Raw genomic sequence first — 20,077 nt, forward strand, 5'->3', positions numbered from 1 at the left:
TTAGAGATTTAGGGGAAGGGGCTTGGAGGCTGGTGGGGAAGCTGGAGCCTGGTCAGCCTGGCCATCTCCTTGGCAACCAGCCTGTCCTTGTCCTGGCTTGGGGGCTGTGCCTGCACCCTTCCCTCTGCAGGCTGCAGTCTCTCTCTCTCTCTGTCTCTCTTTCTTTCTCTCTTCAGGGGTAACCATGGCAACGCCTTTGTTTCGGAGGCCCTCCCATCTCTCTTTTCAGAAGGGACGCAGGGGGCTCCTTCCTAGTCCCTAGCAGCCCAGCTGACAATGGACCCACCAGTGCACTGGGACAGCCCCTGGGATGTAGAGCCAGAGAGGTGGCCTGGGCCCTGCCGCCCATCGAGGACCCAGTATTTACAAGGGTGTGTGTCTGCCACAGGGCCACAGTCCCCAAGATCTGCCCTGCCTTGAGCTCCTCAGTCCTGCTAGGGGAGACCTGTGTGAGAACCCCCCTTGCCAGAGGCAGTGGAAGAGGCAGCACTGAGCAGGGCCTTCAAAATGAGCTGTGGGATCATGGTTGACTCATCCAGGGTCTTGTGGTTGCAGGGGCCCAGTACCCTTTTGGCCCTACCTCAAAGTGGCTGTAGCAGAAAATCACATGCAGTTTTTCAGGTCACTGAATGGTACAGACTCCTGTGCTGCTCCAGGCACTGGGTGTTGTTGGCCCATGCATCTCAAGTGCCATGCTCCTCCGGCACACACCTCCATCAGTCGCCCCAGACGCAAATCATTCTTTCACATAACTGGGTTCTGCAGAGGTCTGTAGGCAGATGAGAGCCACTTGGCTTCAGTCCCCCTCTGGTCTGAATTCTCTGCCACTGAGCCTCCTGGGCCAGAACAAGGCCACATGCCCACCCCTAAGCAGTTCATAGCCAGCCTAGTCAACCTCACTCTACTCATCTCAAACCAGACCCATGACTCAAGTACAGGGACCCTGTTTGCCAAGGAAACTGGGTGCTCAGAGGCTCTGGAAAAACTACAAGCTCCAGGTGTGTATCCAGAGCTTCTGGGCGAAACTAAGGGCCGCAGGCCAGTGGGCGCCTGGAGGCTTTTTAAGGGGAGTGAGATGGCTAGGGTGGCAGATGGAGAGGTAAACATGCACCGAATTTTATTGAGCAAGGAGCGTCATGCAAAGGCAGGAGGACGATATTCAGCACTCGCTGGGTGCCTAGCATCTCTGGGAAATATCCCCTGGGTCTGTAACCGGAGTGGTGCCTCGCACTCTCCGGTCGCCCCAGCGCCCATGCCAAGACCACCCTACTCACTGTTTGCAAACCCGCCTCTCCCGAGGCCACGCCCCTCCCTCCTTCTCCCCCGTCCTTCTCGGGGCTGTATTTGCATAACCCGCCCATACCATGCGCTGATTGGCTGTTCCTGCCGTCGATCTTCCTGGGGGCGGGACTTCGCGGGGCGGAGGGAGAGGCCGCCCCGGCGACGTGATCAGTGTCGTTCGGCCCCGGCGCGGCCTTCGGGCCGGGCGCTGATTGGGCTGGCGGCGGCCGACGCGGCGGCGCGGGGCGCGGCGAGTGGCGGCGCGGGCTGCCTGTCGCGGGGCGGCGGGCCGCACTTCCGCCTCGGTGTCAGCGGCCGCAGGCGGGGGCGGGGCGGCGGCGCGGCTCGGCGGCCGGCGGGCACGGCGCCGGGGTGAGTGCGGCGGGACGGGACGGGCCGGGCCGGGCGGGGGCCGGGGTGAGTGCGGTCGCCGTGGACCCAGGCTGGGCCGCGGGCGCCGAGACGCGCGAGTTGGGCGGCGGCCTCGAACGGTGCTGCGGCCTCCGCTTCCTGCGGGCGCCGGGCCGCATCCGCTCGGCCCGCCCGCCGCAGCCAGGGGGTCCGGGGGTCCGGCCGGGCCGGGTGGAGCGGCTGGGCGGCCCCGCGGTCCCGGCCCGGCCTCCCGAGGCGCCGCCGGGCCGCCGCTTTGTTTCCGCCGGGCGGGGGCCGAGCTGGCCGCGGGGGGCCGAGCTGGCCGCGCGGGCCTCTGAGAACTTTGTGCCGCGCGGGCCTCGGCAGTCTGGTTTCTAAGGTCCTTCCCTCCGCAGCGGAGTTTGGGACGCAGGGACGCAGGGACGCGTCCTTAGACCGAGTGAGTTCTGAGTTCAGACCAAGACTGGCAGGTGGTCCCAGGTGAGCCGGACCAAGACCTACGGGTACTCCTGAAGTCAGCCTTGCTGAGTGTACCTGGCCAGCAGGCGCGTGGTGGTGGTGCACAAGGGGATGTCACCCCCTTCAGGGTTTTGTTATGCCGGAGAGAGGACAGGCACTGGGCTGGGGACCAGCAGCTGTTGGGTTACACTCTTTTCAGGGACCTCCTTTGCACACTGGAGATGTGGTCTTCTTGAGTGGGGTTTGGCAGATACTTATGAAAGGCCAGTTGCAGACCTGGGTGGGTGCTGTGTGTGGCCTGGCATCCTGTTGAGGGGTCAGCTCAAAAGTGCAGATGCCCTGTGCAGTACCATATGTTAAGGGTCAAGGGTTCTCATGGCCCTTGATGCCTGGACAGAGGAGAGGCCTTCCTAAGTACAAGGGGGCATCTCCCTCTGGGCCTCAGTTCCCTCTGAGGCAGGTGACGTCTGCTTTGCTGGCTGCTTCAGCCTCAGGCACATAAGTGCTCCAAGGTGTCAGTTCCCTTTCCCTTGCTGGGACAGGAACCTAGAGAACCTGAAGATGGTACTTCCTCCCTTGCAGCACAGTACCTGCCATGGTGTTGTCACTTAGAACATGACTAGACAAGGTGGCCGGATCTGCTCAGAATTCACCTTGTTTGCCTTGCAGGTTCTTCTGTTAGGAGCGGCTCTTACCTGAGAGGATGATGGTATTTAACAACCATTGCCTCAGATCATTGTGAGGCTCTGTGTCTCACAGGGATCTGTTAGACAGGCACTGACATCATCCTTAGTCCATTGGTGAGGAAGCTGAGGAACATAGCTTACTCTAGCCCACATAGCAGTAAAGTATAGAGCAGGGGTTTGAGCCCAGGCAGTGTGGCTCTGGGGTTCATTTTTTTCCCCTTGTGGTACTGGGATCAAGCCCTGGCCTTGTGCATATTAGGCAACTGCTCTGCCACTGAGCTACATCTCTAGCCCTGAGTTCCCATTCTCACACAGAGCCCATGCTGCTGTTTCAGACTGATCTGTTTGACAGACTCACTGAAGACATTCCAGTCGTACTGTTACTGTGTCAGACTTTGTCTCCTGTAGCACATGTAACAGGTTTTCATTTTTTGTGAGCCTGAGTGTTTATAAAATCATTTTGTTTCTTGTTAAATAAAGTCATTCTACATTTGGCCATCCAGGATCTTGCTGCAATGCCCACCTGCTGCACAGTGTCTTTGTTACTAGTGAAGTTGTCCATGTTAGTCCTGGAAGGGGGGGCAGGTGTGGATGCAGTTTGAAGAGTGAGGGTTTGCTTTCAGGTAGGCCTGCATGAGCTTCAGGCAGTCAGTGTTACATTTTCTTCCCTCCTTCCAAGTGCATGCAGAGCCGTCAGACACTTGGGTTTTCCATCTTAACAAGCAATGTTCTTTAATGTTTAGAGAGTGCCACTTGACTCTTAGCTTGTCTTCTCCACAATTCTGGCAGTGCTAGCAAATGAGACTTAGATAGTTCTTAAAACTTCCCAACGGCTCAGGAGGCTGAGGCAGGAGGATCACTGGTTCAAAGCCAGCCTCAGCAACTTAGCAAGGCCCTGTCTCAAAATAAAAAGGATTGGGGATGTGGCTCAGTGGTAAAGTGCCCTTGGGTTCAATCCTGGGTACCAAAAAACAAAACAAAACAACTTGATTGACTTTCAAGTCTCCTTGCATTTGGCTAATTGAAATTATGGTGTTCTTTATTTCGATGAGGATGTTTTTGTGCTCTCTGTAAAGAGGGAGAGAAACTGGTGTCAGTCATCTTGCTGTGGCAGTGGAAGGGTGCCTGGGGTAGATGCATTGGTGACTTTGCTAGGATGGAGCTGACATTGTGTTCGTGAGTTGCAGCATCTTAGAGTTGTGGGGGGACCTGGGGAAGCTCATACTGGGCCTCTGGGCCACCATTTGCTCTGGCCTCTAGTCTTTGCTTGTGAAATAGGTTATTGTGTTCTGTTTGAAACAAGTTACCATGGCATCAGGAACCATCAAGTGAGGTCCGATGTAGGAAAAGATCCCTGAATACCGAGGCTGTCCCAGTCATTACTGTACTTCTATTTGGTGGGTGCAGACTCCTTTTTTTTTTTTTTAAAAAAAAGAGAGAGAGAAGAGAGAGAGAGAGAGAATTTTTTTAATATTTATTTTTCAGTTTTCGGTGGACACAATATTTTTATTTTATGTGGTGCTGAGGATTGAACCCAGCGCCCCACGCATGCCAGGCAAGCGCGTTACTGCTTGAGCCACATCCCCAGCCCTGAGACTTCTGATTTAGTTTGCAGCACTGTGAAGGGTAAAGTTTAGTTCCAAAACTTAGTGTATTTTATGGCTGATTTATAACCTTATCAAGACTGAAAGTATTTGAATGTGACTACTAAAAATACTTAAATCCTAAGAGTATTTTAGGTTCTAATTTGACATAAATGCAGTTTCCTACAGTAAGTAATTTGTTGCTGTGATTTTTTTGCGAGGAAGTTTCATCTCTGGGTGTCACTGCTGGTTGGGCTCAAGTCCCAATGTGGGAGTGAGTCTCCCATAGGCCCCTACTTGGCTCTTATTAACAAACGTGATTCAGTGGTTCATTGTGCTTCCGTAAACTTTACGACACTTCCCTTTCCTTCAGGAAAGAACATGGGATAACTTGATAGAATTTCAAAGCATGCAGGTCAGAGCGTCTGGTAGCACAAACACTGCTGTCCCTGAGTTGGGCTCAGTAGTGGAGATGACCTCCAGAAGGGACCAGATTCAAGAATGCATGTGTATGGACTGTGCTCTGTGTGTGTGTGTGTTGGGGGGGGGGGGCGGGGGTATAGGATTGAACCCAGGGGATACTCTACCACTGAGCCACACCCCCAGTCCTTTTTATTGTTTATTTTGGGACAGGGTCTTGCCCAAGCTGGCCTGGAACTTGCATCCTCCTGCACAGTCTCCTGGGTTGCCTGGTGTTTTGTGTGTCTCTTTCTCTTTGCTTACCTTCTCTCTTTTTCTTTTTCTTTTCTTTTTTTAAGCAGCATACCTGTTTGGTTAATTTTGAGAAACCTACTCTGGGCTTCGTAGCCCAAGCCTGAGAAATTCTGGTGTAGCTGGGAAGGGTGCCCACCTGTTGTGGACTGATTATGCCTGGCCCCGGCCTGGGCCTGCTGGCCTGGTACTGGGGTCTGGGACTCTGTCCCTGATGCTGAGGCATGTCTGGGAGGGTCCCAGGGGCTCTTGGTTGGTCTCTGGACACAGGGCCGGAGCTCAGACCTCCCCATGGGTGGTGCTCAGACAGCAGTTGTTCCAGGTGGCATGGGGTGCTCTTGGGGAACGTGACAGGGAGGAGGAGGGTCTTGGGGAGGCTGTTCCGTAATATGCAGAGGCAGCTGTGGGAGGAATGGCAGTGCTGGCGTGCAGGTACACAGCTGGCTGGGTTCACTGAATCAGAGAAGGCCGGGTCAAGGGCTGCTCCTGCGACAGGGCCAGCTGGTGCCACTGTGCTCGACCAGAAATGATGTCTATTGCTGTTTAAAACTGAAGTGAATGTCTGATCTGGTGGCCAGGCCAGAACACCCTGGAGAAGCATTGACGGCAGCAGGTGTCAGACGTGAGCTGGGGCATGGAGTCATTCCAGAAACGGTGGGTGTCCTCACTCCTGAGTGTGCGCTGGCACAGCAGCCTTTGCCAGTGACCTGTGGCAGAACCAGTAGGGTTAATAGTTACTGTCGCCCTGAGAGGTGTCAGGCAGGTCGGGGAGACAGGAAGGAGGGAGAGGGGCCCTGGGGCTGTGGCTCTGGCTCCAGCTCTGCAGCAGGCTGGCTGGGCCTTGGTGGACAGCTCCTGAGTCAGTGTGGGAGGCTGTCATCTGGCTTCTCATCAGGAAACTGAGGAACTGTGTAGCAAGTGTAGGTGCCCAGCCAGGTGGCCTGCAAGCCCAGGCTTCCTGTGGTTATGTGGCCGTGGCTTGTCTGCAGAGAGTTCCAGGCAGTCCTGGGACCTTTGGTTGCACAGTCCTGGGACCTCTGGTTGGGTCAGAACCCTTTTTGGATCAAGGCCCCTTTGATAAATTGATGAATAGTCTGAGTCATCTTTCGGGGGGAGAAAAAAGTCACCAACAGAATTTAGCAGTTTTTTCTTTTTTCTTGATTGGAGGCCTGCAGTGGGGGGGAGATTTGTGGGTTTTCCTGACCTTGGTCTGACCACCACCCCTGAAGTGCTCAGGAAGTACAGCTGGGCGAGACTTGGGCAGGGCTGATGTTAGGATGATAAGTTTCTCAACACAGTAAAACCGGTCAGGGGACCAGCAGTGTGGAGTTGGGCAAGATAACAAGAAGGCCCTGGATGGAGGCCATAGAGAGAGAAGCTGACGAAAGGGCAAGGGTGTCCAGGAGCCCTGCAGGACAGCAGCCTTTCACCTGGTCACGGGCTTGGAGGTGTGCAGTGGCTGCTGGGGCAGAGCTGCACGCGAGCAGTCCTGCGAGGGGCAGACTGACCGAGTCTGCCTGCTGCGCCTCAGTGAGGGAGGGCTGCGGGTGCCGTCCAGAGCCATGCAACCACTCCCTCGGGCACGTTTGGATGGCTTTTCCTGTTGCATGATGATGAGGTTGACTAAAGCAGACACGTGTGGATGAAGAGCTGTGCTCACCTGTGTGTGGACGACCTGCGCTGGATTGGAAGCGGGGACACGCTCTGGCACCTGCTCTTCAGTACTGAGCAGTTTGATCAATTTGGGGACAGCAGTCGAGGGACTCTGGCCTGGACAGTGGTCTTGAGACTCCCCTCAGGGCCAGCTGCTGCCCGGGAACCCTGCTGGGCTGGCCCTTTGCCTGCCTCGGCAAGGCCACACTGCAAATGTGGAGCACGGTGGGCCGCGGGCGAGTGGTGCAGTGTTTCTTGTGAGAATCTAAGTCCCTGTTGGTGGCTGATCAACTTGCCTGGCTGGTGCCTTCAGTTAGCAGGCGGCCACTTTTGTGTCCGCACCTGTTTCTTAGTGTGGAGAGCTGACGTCTGGCCTGCAGTCAGGCAGCCCACTCGGTGAGGAGCCAGTACAGCTCCTGACTGGGAAGACCACCCTAGACATGGCCGGGCAGAGCCAGACAGCCTGGCTTGTGTTTGTCCTGCCCCGAGGAAAGAGCAGTATCATGGCACTTCTCACGCATTTGGACTTAACTATGTTTAGCCTATGGATGAGGGACAGGTGTTCAGAAAAGTTCACTCAGTTCTTCACCCCGCTCACCCGCCTGACTCCAGGACTCAGTGTGCTCGGGCAGAGTGGTGCCACATGCGGTCTCAGCAGTGGTGATCTGTTGCCAACCACACACACGCCCTTTGAAAAAAGACCGAGCAGGGATTGTTCATGGGATCCTTAATTCATACAATTTCTGTAAAAAAGCTTTCCCAGCAATGGACTTCCCAGGCCCCCTCCTTCCCAGGCCCCAGAGGGCATGCTACAGTGAGCCGAGGGGCGGGAGCCTGGGCAGGTTTGGAGTGAGGATGAAGGCCGCTGGCCTGACTGTCCTCTGTCACATCCTGTCACACGCACTGGTCTTGAGGCCGTCAGTGTGGGTGGCATGTTGAGCAGCCCTGCTGCCACCTCCTGGCACAGGCCTGTATGTAAGTGGGTCTGGGAAGTCCCCTGCTCCAATTGCTGCCTGGCTTTTTTCCTCCTGCCTTTTGAGGCCACTGAGCCATCTGTGGCTGACCTCAGCACTCAGGAGGAGACACTGTGGTGGCGAGCCGTGCTGCGGCAAGGCTGTTGGCATCCTGACGCAGGATGGGGCCCGAGGCGAGCGCAGGTGTGGATGTGTCTGCACAGAGTGTCTTGTTGTACTGCTCGTGTACTTTAAAGTTATGGAATAGAACGTGTGCTATTTGGAATAATTTAAATTTAGAACTAATATTTAGCCTCAAACGTGACTTTCGCACATTTACATTGTTTGTATTCTTGTCTGGCATGAGAATTCTTCCAGGTTGCCTCACTTGCCTGCTTTTGATAGAGTAGAATCCTCACAGGATTGGGCTTCTTAGTGATTGACAATGGTGGTCACTGGTCCCTGGCTCTTTTTTATTTTCGTACTGGGGATTGAAACCAGGGGTTTAATCACTGAGCCACACCCCCAGTCCTTTTTATTTTTTATTTTGAGACTGGGTCTCACTGAGTTGCTGAGGCTGGCTTTGAACTTGCAATTCTCCTGCCTCAGCCTCCCGGGTCACTGGGATTACAGGCATGGCCACAATGCCTGGCTGGCCCCTGGCTCTTGCTCACTCACTGCCCAACTGCTGGATCTGCTTCTGTAAGGACAGTGTGAGGATGCCTCTGTCAGGCTGCAGTATGAGCATTCATAAGGTGCTAGGACATTTGGGGCTTGGTTGGGCCACATACTGGTGGGAGAGGGACAGCAGAGCGGGCACCTTCAAGAGGGTACAGTGGTGGCAATTTGCAAGGGGGTGGGCATTTTGTGGGAGTGGGAACAGTGGTGGTGTGGCTGCAGTGAGGGTGGGCTTGGGGACCATGTGGAAGGAAGAAGCCCCCTTCCCTGGCTAGAGTGGCCCCTGGGGAGGGACAAGAATAGGAGGACACCCTTGCAAGTTTCCTGTTTTTTCTGTGGACCTAGAAAAGGATAATGCTGGCCAGAAAGAGCTGACTAAAGAAAAACAAACCCTGCAGCCCTCTCCCGAGGCGCTGTCCTGCGGGTTGTTTCTGAAAGGGAGCCGAAGCTCATGGCGCACTCCAGAGCCACTGGCTGGCTTCCCAGCTGCTCACCCCACATCCTCAGCTTTGCAGAGGGTGAGCCCTGGGGCCAGTCTTTCCTTCCCCAGCTGCAGAGCCTCGACTCTGGGTGCTGAACCATTGAGCCACAGCCCCCAGCCACCTGTGGTGTTCTGGCCTGACTCAGGGGGTCAGGAATCAGAGATACCCCAGAGCTGTGAGCTTCTGGGCAGCTGAGGCCTGTGTGCTGAACCAGGCCTCCGAGAATCCAGGGGTGGGTAGCTGTGAAGAAGGACTGAGGACCAGCCAGGATGGGTAGTCTACTGGCTGGCCCAGGGCCTCTATGGACTCCCTGTTGTTTCTCAGGGCCCAACCAGTAGAGGCTTCCCAGGAGTGTGCCATGCTCCTGCCCAGGGCCCATGGGCTTCCATCTCCTGAGGGTGAGGAAGCTACAGGGGCCTGGCCTGTGGCAGTTGGTGGTCTGCGCCCCTCATGGGGCCTGGTGACGTGAAGAAGGCATGGAACACCTGCTGGTAGGTGCATCCTTTGCTGGCAGCCACAGGCAGAGCATCTGGGCTGCCTGGGAAGCCTGTAGGGGAAGGCCTCCGAGGCCCATGGTCACTGCTGAACCCTGTGGTCCACATGCCGCAGCAATACCAGTGTCGCCATAGTATGGGTAGCAGAGTAGCATCTCACACCTTCATTCAAAAACTTTCCATAAGTTTCGATTGATTTACCTCTAACATTAGGACTTTTTTGGTGCTGGGGTTTGATCCCTAGGCCTCACCCAGGCTAAGCAGATGTTTTACCACTGAGTTACATCCTAGTTTCTTTTTCTTTCAGTTTTTCACATAGGATCTCGCTAAGTTGCCCAGGCTGGTCTGGAACTTGCCATCCTCCTGCCTTAGCCTCCTGAGACCCTGGGATGACAGGTGTGGCTGCCGCCCCTGACAATGTGCTTTTCCTTGTTTGAATCCTGATGTTTGTTGATGTCTTTTTTAGGTAGCTTTTTGAAGGTGTAGTTGCATGTAAACAAACTGCACGTTTGAGGCACACAGTCAGACGTCATGCACCTCATGATGTGCGTAACGGCTTCACATGCATGTGGTCCTGTGTGCAAGCTGGAGAAGCCAGGCTCAGCCAGGACAGTGGCGCTCTCCCTAGTGTTCTGCGCTCTTTCCTTCACGGCTTGTGTGCTGGAAGACCCGTCTGTGCTCTAAGGCTGAGGAGTGGGTGCTGCCGATTGTGTTTCCTGGTGTGCTTGACAGGATCCTTTTCTCACTTCCATGTGTTGGTAGGCAAAGGGGCCAAACCCAGAGCTGGCACTCTTGGTAGGGCGGCAGGGAACCCCCAGGTTTGAGGGCAAGGTGGTGGGCCCTGTGGGCCTGGGGCCTTCCCAACCGGCATTGTCTGAGCGTCCTCATTGACTCACTGATGTCCTTCTAAAGAGCAAAGTCCCCAAAGCTATTACTGGGTTATTTTGACACAGTTTTCCATTTATTTATAGCCACTTGGTTCTAGCTTCTGATGACTTTGAGCAGAACTTCCTGAGATGGGCTGGAGCCTGATGGCCTCACGTAGCTTGTCCTCTCGAGCTCTCTGCGTCTTCCCAGAGCAGTGTTTCATGTCTGCCTGTACACGTGGATGATGATTTTCAAACGTACCCCTTCCGTCTTCCGGCAGGGAGTGCTTCCTCTCCCTGATACTGTTGGAAGAGTTGTGTGTCTGTTGTGGGATCGCATGCTTTGTGTCTTTCCTCACATGTGGTTGAGATTGATTTCTAGAGTGCTGAATAGCTATTTAAATCTGTTTTGAAACTACATCCTTCTAGAAGCTAAGTATACCAAAATGTTTCTCCCCTCAGATCTCCTGTGTCTGCTGGGTTTTTACCGAGAAGTTTGTAGCGCAGAGTTGCTTGTGCTGTGCATGTAGCTCAGCTAAGATGATCCAGTAGGAAGAGCACACCCAGGCAGTGACGGAGCCTGGCCACTGAAGGATGAACGGGGAGGAAGAGTTCTTTGATGCCGTCACAGGTGAGTTGAAAGAAAAAATGGCTCAGAAACCGCAGGGTGTGCAGGCATCTGTGGGATCCAGAGGGTGGGTCTGGCCTTTGGGAGGTGGTCTGGCATGTTCCGGAGGCCGGAGACCCGCTCTTCGGAAACACGTGGTATTCTGTCTCGGACGTGGGAAACTTGGACTTTGAGTCTTGGAAGACAGCATGGCAGCGCAGTGGGGTGTGAAGTCTTTGGAAGAGCATCCTGGTGATACTGGTTTTCTTTGGAACTAGAATGAGGCGGTCAGTCTTTTAATGTTATTTATACTTAATGATCAAAAACTGCTGGCGTCATGAGCATGTCTGGCTTTGAGCTGCTCGGAGTGTGCCACAGAGCAGCCCTCTGCTCTCCAGAGGCTCTCCTGGCCTCTCAGGTCAGCTGCGCGTGGAGTGACAGCCTTATGTTCATCCCCTTCCTCTGTCCCTTGGGTCAGCGGGAATATCACTCCATCCTTTCTGTGAAGGTCTACTGCCAATGGGGAGGGACTTCGACCTCAGCTAAGAACACAAACACAATGGTGGGAGGACTGAGCAGGCCAGGTTGTGGCTGCAGTCCCTAGAAGCTCTGTGAGGCTACCACCTACAGGGGTCACCCTGGTGGAAGCAGCTACCCCAGCCTGGCTGAGGCCTCTGCCGTGCCTCGTCCTCGTGCACCCTGGGCTCTGTGGAGGTGGCAGCCGACCAGGCTGTGCTCCTGCATCTGGCAGCCAGTTGTTTAGGGCCTCACTGAGCCTATGCTGAGGCTGGCCTTGAACTTGCAATCCTCCTGCCTCAGCCTTCCAAGTCTCTGGGATTACAGGTGTGTGCCACCAAGCTTGGCTTGACTTGCTCTCGTCTAAAACCTTTGGAAAAAGGGACACTGAGCTTCTTATCATCTTCCAAGGTGAAATTGTGGTCATTTTTCTGAATTTTGTGGCTGAAGTTGCCTGTTGCGTGTGCTCCTGGAGATGTGCTCCAGGCCCTTCGGCCTGCACGCCCTTCCGCCGTCCTCGGGGGCAAAGTCCCTCTCTGCAGAGGGGTCACTGGGCTGTCACACCCGCTCACTACCTGGCCCTCCCCTGGGAAGCTGTGCAGGCACAGAGAGGCTGACTTGGTGCCCCTCCTCACCCAGGAATCTCTTGGGAAGTCCCCACACCTTAGGACACGTTTGGCAAAATCCTCTGAATGCTTCTGAGCTCTTCTGTAGTCTGTCTCATTTCCCCAGAAACAGCGTCAGTCCCACGTGAGGCTGAATGGTTCCTCCCTCCCTGTGGCACAGCAGCTCAGAGGCTGCTCCACAGCAGTGTTTCTCTGTGTGTCCCCACGTTGAGTGGCCCATGACCTTGATTGCTTGAGAGGCAGACTTTATTATTCCAAATGTATCACTTAAAAGCTGTATAAGAGGAGCTGGGTGTGGTGAGCTAGGCATGGTGGCTCACACCTCATCCCAGCAACTCAGGAGGCTGAGGCAGGAGGGTCCCATGTTCGAGGCCAGCCTCAGCAACTTAATAAGATCCTGTCTCAAAAGAAAAAGTAAAAAGGGCTGCGATGTGGCTCATGGTAGAGCCCTTGGGTTCAATCCCCAGTACCAAAGAAAAAAGGAAGACCCATAAAAGCCCCTCTGGGTGGCTGGGTTACAGCTCAGTGGCAGAGCACTTGTGTAGCAGGTGCAAGGCCCTGGGTTAATCCCCAGCTCTGGGAAAACAAAACACAAAACCTGTGAGCCGCTGGTGGTGTGCTAGTGGGGGCGGGATCTGGGGAGTGGCTTTCCCATCCTCCACATCCACATCCATCCAAATGACTCTTCTGCTTGTCTTGCACAGGCTTTGATTCTGATAACTCTTCTGGGGAATTTTCAGAGGCAAATCAGAAGGTCACTGGGAGGATCGACTTGGACTCCAGCAACAGCTCAAGGACTGGGAAAAGTGGGGAGAGGCCCCCTCGAGAGAATGGGGTTCAGAAGCACAGGTATGTGGTCTCCGTGCACTGTTTCAGAGTTGTCCACAGTGTATCTGTCGTCCTTCCCAGAACTCGCCGCAGTGCCCCCATGGGTCTCATGGGGGTCCAGCTGGAGGGGCAGCCCACCTGCAGGCTCTAGGCCTTCCTCCAATAGCTGTTGCTGTCTGGCCAGCCTGTGCCACAGAGGCATGACACCTCTCTGCTTGGTCCTGGAAACCAGAGGACAACAGTGTTTGACCAGTGGTCCCTTCCAGTGGAGTCCTTGCCCAGGATCCACATGGCCTGGCGTGACTTGGGCCTTGCTGACTTCCTCTTGTCTGTGTCCTACTGAGCTACATTGGCTGGTATCCCCATGGGGACAGCAGGGGCTGGGTCAGCTGGCTGTGACATGACCATATTTCACCCTCCTGCCAACACGTTCATGTTTGCACAGTGGTTCTGGGGCCAGCGGCCCTCACCAGCAGGCTTCAGTGCCTCAGGAGAGGCGAGACCCTGGGTAGATAGCAGCCCTCAGGTGGCAGTGGGTCCTGAGGCGTGCTGACTACAGGGCCTCCAGCCTCACCCTGGCCTCTTTTCTGAGCATGCCCCAGGTGCCTCCCTCTCTTCACCCTTCATTTGTGTGCTCAGCTGTCAGTAGGGCGCCTCTGCTGCGCTGGGTGTCAGAGCAGCCATACCCTCTGGACCCCGCCCTTCCCTCTGCACCGCGCCCTGTGGCCTTTCTCCAGCAGTTAGCCCGATGCTCTTGCTCCCTGCCTCAGACACCCTGTGCTGATACTTTGGCCTCTTTAGATGCATCCTGGCCCCTCAGTTCGCCTGCCTCTGCTGTGCCAGTCCACTTGGTGCACCTCTTACACCTCTCATCTCTTCCTGCCATGTGCAGCGGCACTTCTCAGAGTCAGACCTAAAGGCACCACCTCCGCCTTCTGCCTTCCTTCAGCTCACGCCACATCGTCCTGAGTGGCTCAGAACAGCAGCCCTTTGCCTGTGGACTGTCTTCTCTGGACACTGGTGCTCTCAGCATGAGGGCCAGCATCCTCCCACCTCCTGTCCTCAGGCTGGCTGTACTCCAGCTCTGCTCCTCGGGCCCCACACACAGGGTCCTTTTTTGTGGTCTTGGGTCCATCGAGCCCTGCCCTTGCCCGACGGGTGTCCACTCTGCTCCTGGCTCAGGCCCTCCCCTCCCCTGCACGTCTCAGTTCCCGTTCTTCATCCCCATCTCACAAGGGCTCCTGTCCCTGGGCATGCTCTGACCCGTGCAGCATGTGCCCCTCCTGTGGGGCCCTCACTGCGTGCCGTGCCGTGCCGTGCCAAGGCTGCTGGTAATGAGCTCAGAGGGGCGATGAGGGGCCAGCTTCCAGCAGCCTGGCCACCGTGCCCAGTCGGCCTTGGTTTCCATTTCCTTTTTGCCTCACAGTTGCTCCCCCTTCTTCCTCTTTTTTTTTTTAATATTTATTTTTTAGATGTAGTTGGACACGATACCTTTATTTATTTGTTTGTTTATTTATTTACTTAAAAAAATTTTTTAGATGTCCATGAGCCTTTGTTTTGTTTATTTGTTTATATGCGGTGCTGGGAATCCAACCCAGGGCCTCACACTGCTAGGCAAGTGCTCTACCACTGAGCCAAACCCCAACCCATTCCCTTCTTCCTCTTGCCACTTGAAATAAGCAGTGTGCCCTAAAAGAGCTGCCCAATGTGCCTTCCCCGGGCCACCGTGGGCGAGGACTGGGTCCTGGAGACCAGAGGACAACAGTGTTTGACCAGTGGTCCCTTCCAGTGGAGTCCTTGCCTGAGGGCTGGGGCCCCCGTTGGGATTCCTCTGCTCCTTCAGAGCAGCCACCATGAAATGGGAACTTCACTGAAGAATGCTGGGGTGGCCTCTTGAGGCTGAGGGTGGTGGCAGGGTCCCCAGGCGTGCTCCCTGGCACCTCTTTGTGCCCGTACTCTGCGGCACCCTGCCTGAGGCATGCGGCTACCCAACATTCAAAGGCAGTTCCCACAGGTGGAGACGGGCGCATGCAGCTTGCATCCTGAGAGGGCCACCCATGAGCAAGAGCTGGGTTAAAGACGGGGGTGCAGGTGTGACAGCTGGCCCATCTGGCTGGGGGACATTGGGAGACAGGCACCTTGGCGGTTGCTGAAGGCGGGGACGCAGCTGGCTTCCGGAGAGGTTTCCTCAATGCTTTCCATGCCCAGTGGCCTCACTTCTGTTCCTTATCCTGCAGCCACCTCTTGAGGATGGGCTGGAGACCCTGAGTGGGCAGCAGAGCTGCCGGCGGGGTCCCTAGTTGTCACTCGCCCCCTGCCTTGAGAAGGAAGCCATAGCCTGCCACTGCAGGGTCAGGGTCAGGACTCTAAAGGTGACATAACCACCCTCAGGAGGCCTCCAGCACAGCAAAGCAGGAACCTCCCTGAGGCTGGGGCAGCAGCCAGGTTCCTCCCCTGGGTCTGTCAGAACGCGAGGCTCACATCAGGTCTGAAGGTGCAGGGGTGGTCGTGGAGCAGCCGTCCTAGGAAAGGGCCCTCCCACGAATAACAAGTGTCATCCGTCATTTGCTTCTCACAGGACAGCACTGCCTGCCCCCATGTTCACCAGAAGTGACTTCAGCGTGTGGAGCATACTGAAGAAGTGCATCGGCCTGGTGAGCCTGGGTTGGAGCAGGAAGCCTGGGCGTGCGGGTCCTCGTGGTTGGCCGCCTCTGTGGGGCAGGGCAGGGGCTGCTGTGGGCTCTTCCCATCACAGAGGAGGTTCTTCCAGGTTGCAGGCAGCCTTTGTCAGGGTCTCAGGATTTGTAACAGGAAAACTGAAAACTGGTGGGACGGTCAGAGCGTCCATATGCTGTGGACTTTGCTGTGACCTTGGCTGCCTGTCGGAGTCTGGCACGTCCTGGGGCTCTGGCCTGCCCTGCGTTGGCAGCGCCCGCGATGGGAGCCTGGGGCTGAGGCCAGAAGCGCACGCCTTCCTCAGCTCCCGTGCACTTGGTTCCTGAGACACGTCAGTTTCTTTCACTGTTGTCCATTTTAGTCCTTTTTCCTCCAGAGGAAGCTTCATCTTTGTACTCAGTTTTTTACTTGGAAGTGATGTGAGGCTCATAGAAAGTTACAGGGCACCCTCCCACTCCCTGGCAGCCCCTGGCGCTGGCTCGAAGCGCAGCTGCCGCGTGGTGATGAGAACGAGGGCTCTGTGGTGGTGAAGCTCTGCCAGACTGCCCGCTCCGCGGGCTTCCTGCTTTTTATGAGGTCCCACTTCTGGACCCTCTCTGGGATCCCTGGTAGCATTTGGCCATCACATCTCCTTTGTGCCCTTCACTACAGAATGAATGACTTTGACGCCTTGCAGGCTACTGGCCCACTGTTTGGCAGAGTGTTCCTCAATTTAGGTTTGTCTGGCATTTTCCTGTGATGAGACTGAGGTTCTGCACTTTCTGCAGGAACACACAGAGGCCAGGGGCCCTCAGTCCCTTGTCTGAGGCTGTGCGTTGTCCACTCCTCTTACTGGGGATGTTAACCTTGAACACTTGATCCTAGTGTCTACTGCACAATTGCTGCGAGGGTATCTGGTTCTCCCCTGGGTGATCATGCCCTGAGGGAATCAGATAGGTTCATTTGTTTCATTTTAATGTTTAGAGATTGCTTTTATACATTTAATTTAGTTTTCAAATATGGGTCCAAAATCAGATTTACTTAATAAGGTATTCAAAGTAGTCTGTTTTGTGTTGTCAGTAACATAATATCATAGACTAGAAAAGTTATAAAGAAAAGAGGTTTAGTTTTGCTAAAACTTCTGAAGTTTCAAGGTTGAGGGCGTCTGGTGACGGAGTCCCAAAGCCGTGCAGGCATCACATGGTGGGAGACAGAGAGTGTGCACACACACACTTGTGTGTATATGTGAATGAGCGTTTGTACCCCTTGTGGTCTCTCTTCCTGGGTTTGGTTTGGTTTTTTTTTTTTTTTGGTTCTGTGGGTGGAACCCAGCAGTGCTCTGCCACTGAGCCACGTCCCCGGTTCTTTTTATTTTTAATTTTGAGAAGGCCTCCCTAAGGTGCTGAGGCTGGCCTGGAACTTGTAATCCTTTATCTTAGTCTCCAAGTTGCCGGAATGATAGGTGTGGCCACCTTGCCTGGCCCCTGTTCCTACATGACTGCCCAGATTTAGTCAGGGGGCTCCACCCCATGACCCTGCCCAGAGACCCCATAGTGACACATGTGACAGTCCCCACATCACATGAAGCCTAGGGGACTCTGACCACATTCCTGCAGGTAGGCTGGCCCTGCCCACAAGGTGCCCCATGCTGCACACCCTGGTGGACCCAGATCCCCAGTGGCTTCACATGCCCCAGGCCCCCACATGCCCCAGTCCCCCACCTCTGCCCCTTGGCAGGCAGACAAGGCCTTTCTCCAGCATCTTGGTGGTGATGGAAGAGAGACAGCACCTCTGCTCTGGGCCCTCACCTCTGCCCTCACTCGGCAGAAGGCCCTACCAGGTGTCTAGTTCCTGCCTCATGCCCCACAAGGAATGTGGCTCTGCTCTTGAACACCTGGCACTTCTCTTCAGTTGATCGAGCAGGTCTCGGTGACTGGCCCTGAACATGGGTCTGCTGAGGCACTGGACAGATTCCCAGGAATGGGGTTGCTGGCCACAGGACACTGCCTGTGGGATTTTGCTGGATGCCACCTGATTAAGACCCCGCCCTCCACCTGAGCAAGACCAGCCTTCTCCTGCCTGGGCCCTCTGCCCTTGTCCTGTCACCGTCAGCCTCCCTGGCCTGCACCTTGGGGTCTGGCTGTGGTGGGTTCTGAGGTGTGTAGCAGGGACGTGAGCCTGGCCGGGGGCAGACCTTCAGTGTTTCCTCCCCTTTCCGTCCTCCCGCTTCTCACCTGCTGTCTCAGGTCTCCTCCACTTGCTCCTAAGGGGGTGAGTACAGCGTCGCAAGCTGCTATTCTTCCTGCCTTCGTGTGCGGGCAGCTCCCTCGTGTGGTCTCAGCTAACCTGTGTGCCAGAGTGGCCTTTGCCATAACTCCAGCCGAAGCCTCCTGAGTGTCCCCAAGTTCCCAGTGTTTACAAGTGTCCACAGCCTGAGGAGCATCCTCGCTGTCCTGGCTCTGGGGCTGTCCCTGCCCTGTGTGCTTAGGCTTGGCCTGCAGGGTCTTCCTGGACCAGGCTGCAAGCAGAGCCCTGCCCTTTACCAGGATGTCATGTCCCAGGTGTTGCCTGACAGGCCTGTCTTGGTGGCACTGTGCCAAGCACGATGCCTGCCCCAGATGTTCTGAGCACTTGGGCCACTTGTGAGCCACAGCCCATCCTTGTCCCTGGAACCTCTGCAGGCCTCAGCCTGTCCATGCTCTGACCAACTCAGACCCTGGTTGTCCCCTGAGGAGCCTGTCCTGCTGTGTGCAGGTGTGTCCTGAAAGCCCTCACTGTCAGGATCTCCTTCCTAGAATCCTGGCTCATGTGTGGCCCCTGTGGGCACCCTGTCCCCCCAGCATCCCTAGCCTCACTTCTGCATGGGCTGCCCGGGAGCACGAGAGACACCTCGCCACCTCTGAAAGGTGTGGGTGGACCACACTGTGGAAGGGCCTGGCAGGCAGCAAGGCCTTTCTCCAGCCTCCTGGCGGTGATGGAAGCTAGGGGTGATTCTTTTTCTGAGACAGGGTCTCATTTCTGAGCTGCTTGTTCGGGTCTTGACCTTCCAGGCTCAGGCAGTCCTCCATCTCAGCCTAGCGAGTACACCAGCAGGCGTGATCTTTGATGATGTGGGAAGCTCAGCACTGGCGCCATTCATCTGGAAGTAGAGGCGGGAGGGACCACGGAGGGCAGCAGTCTGGGAGCAGCTCTGCCATCACCACTGTAGTGTGGGATGGATTCAGGGCCACTGCATAGGAAGACCTTGAAGTGTTGCATCAGGTTCCATGTAGGGTCTGATGGAAGCCAAGGCTCACGGCACAGGTGGCAGGTCATGCAGGAAGCTAACCGTGCAGTCTTCCCTAACCCTTGCAGGAGCTGTCCAAGATCACAATGCCAATAGCCTTCAACGAGCCCCTGAGTTTCCTCCAGCGGATCACGGAGTATATGGAGCATGTGTACCTTATTCACAAGGCCTCCCACCAGCCCCAGCCCCTGGAGAGGATGCAGGTGGGCAGAGTGTATGGTGGGCACCACAGCAGTCTTGGTGCACATGACACCGTGGAGTCAGAGTCCTGGGTGTCCACGGGTGGGAGGTCCATGGAGGCCACGGCATTTGTTCTATAGCGTGTCTCCAGTGGCCCTTTGGCCCTGAGAGCTTCCTGGTGCCACCTTCTGGTGGAGGTGATGCGCATAGGTCCTTATAGCACCACTGCCCTACATGTGCGCGCACACGCGACTGTGTGGACGTGTGTGTCTGTGCACGTGTGTTTTATGTGTGTGTGCGTGGGCACAGGTGTGTGTGCTTGAGCGCTTGCAGGTACATCATGTGAGAGGCAGACTGTGCCAGTGTCTGCAGGGAGCCCAGCTGTGGGGGTGGAGAGCAGCACGGTCCTTGACGTGACTTTGAGGAAGTGAGGGGTGACAAATGGCACTTCCCTGGAAGTTTTGTAACTGTGAAGAGTGTTTCTAGCAGAAGGCTGAGCAGTCGCGGGCTGAAAGAGTGCTGCCCTCCAGCTGAAGTCGCTCTGACTGCCATGTGTTGTCCGCAGTGTGTGGCTGCCTTTGCCGTCTCGGCCGTGGCTTCCCAGTGGGAGAGGACCGGCAAGCCATTCAACCCGCTCCTGGGAGAGACATATGAATTGGTCAGGTAAGAGGGGGCTGTAGAGGCTGGGGTCATGGCTCAGTGGTAGAACGCTCGCCCAGCATGTGTGAGGCACTGGGTTCGATTCTCAGCACCACATATAAGTAAATTAAATAAAGGTCCAATGACAACTAAAAAAATATATTTAAAAAAGGGCGGGGGGGACTGTCGTGAATACTCAAGTTGGGCTCTTGGGTGACAGGCGAGCCTGGTTCTCTCCAGCATTGGTGTCTGGGCTCATGAGGAGCTGTTGGAGGGTTTGGGATGCTATGGGCAAGCTGTTTAACACCCAGAGTGCTATGGTGGCAAGGCAAGGCCCTGCCCTAGTGAGGCAAGACCAGGGCGAACCAGAGGGTCGTGTGCGGCGGGTTGTAGAAGAGCCTGTTGCTGCCTGGTCCTGATGTGCGTGCTTGTGGAGAAGCGTGGATGAGTGCTAGCTTTCAACCTTGGCAAAACCAGGTACTAATGAGCAAGCCAGGCCGTTTTACAGCAGCACTTTGGGGA

At 55.6% G+C, this 20,077-nt stretch overlaps 1 protein-coding gene across 4 annotated transcripts in view; it reads left to right on the forward strand.

Moving 5' to 3' along the window:
- The first annotated feature begins 1,566 nt into the window (after positions 1–1,566).
- The window catches only part of Osbpl2 (oxysterol binding protein like 2), a 34,169-nt gene continuing 15,658 nt past the window's right edge, over positions 1,567–20,077 (forward strand). For 2 of the 4 annotated variants that reach the window (XM_071609061.1, XM_071609064.1), the window contains exons 1-7: positions 1,577–1,653; positions 9,660–9,748; positions 10,681–10,849; positions 12,672–12,816; positions 15,374–15,449; positions 18,805–18,939; positions 19,482–19,579. In XM_071609061.1, coding sequence (XP_071465162.1) covers positions 10,813–10,849; positions 12,672–12,816; positions 15,374–15,449; positions 18,805–18,939; positions 19,482–19,579 — 491 coding nt within the window. In that variant the 5' untranslated portion in view covers positions 1,577–1,653; positions 9,660–9,748; positions 10,681–10,812. Of the gene's footprint in view, positions 1,654–9,659; positions 9,749–10,680; positions 10,850–12,671; positions 12,817–15,373; positions 15,450–18,804; positions 18,940–19,481; positions 19,580–20,077 lie in introns of all 4 variants that reach the window. The other 2 variants (XM_071609063.1, XM_071609062.1) reach the window with 2 other exon arrangements.

Source organism: Marmota flaviventris, chromosome 2, assembly GCF_047511675.1.
Source record: "Marmota flaviventris isolate mMarFla1 chromosome 2, mMarFla1.hap1, whole genome shotgun sequence".
Taxonomy (NCBI): Eukaryota; Metazoa; Chordata; class Mammalia; order Rodentia; family Sciuridae; genus Marmota; species Marmota flaviventris.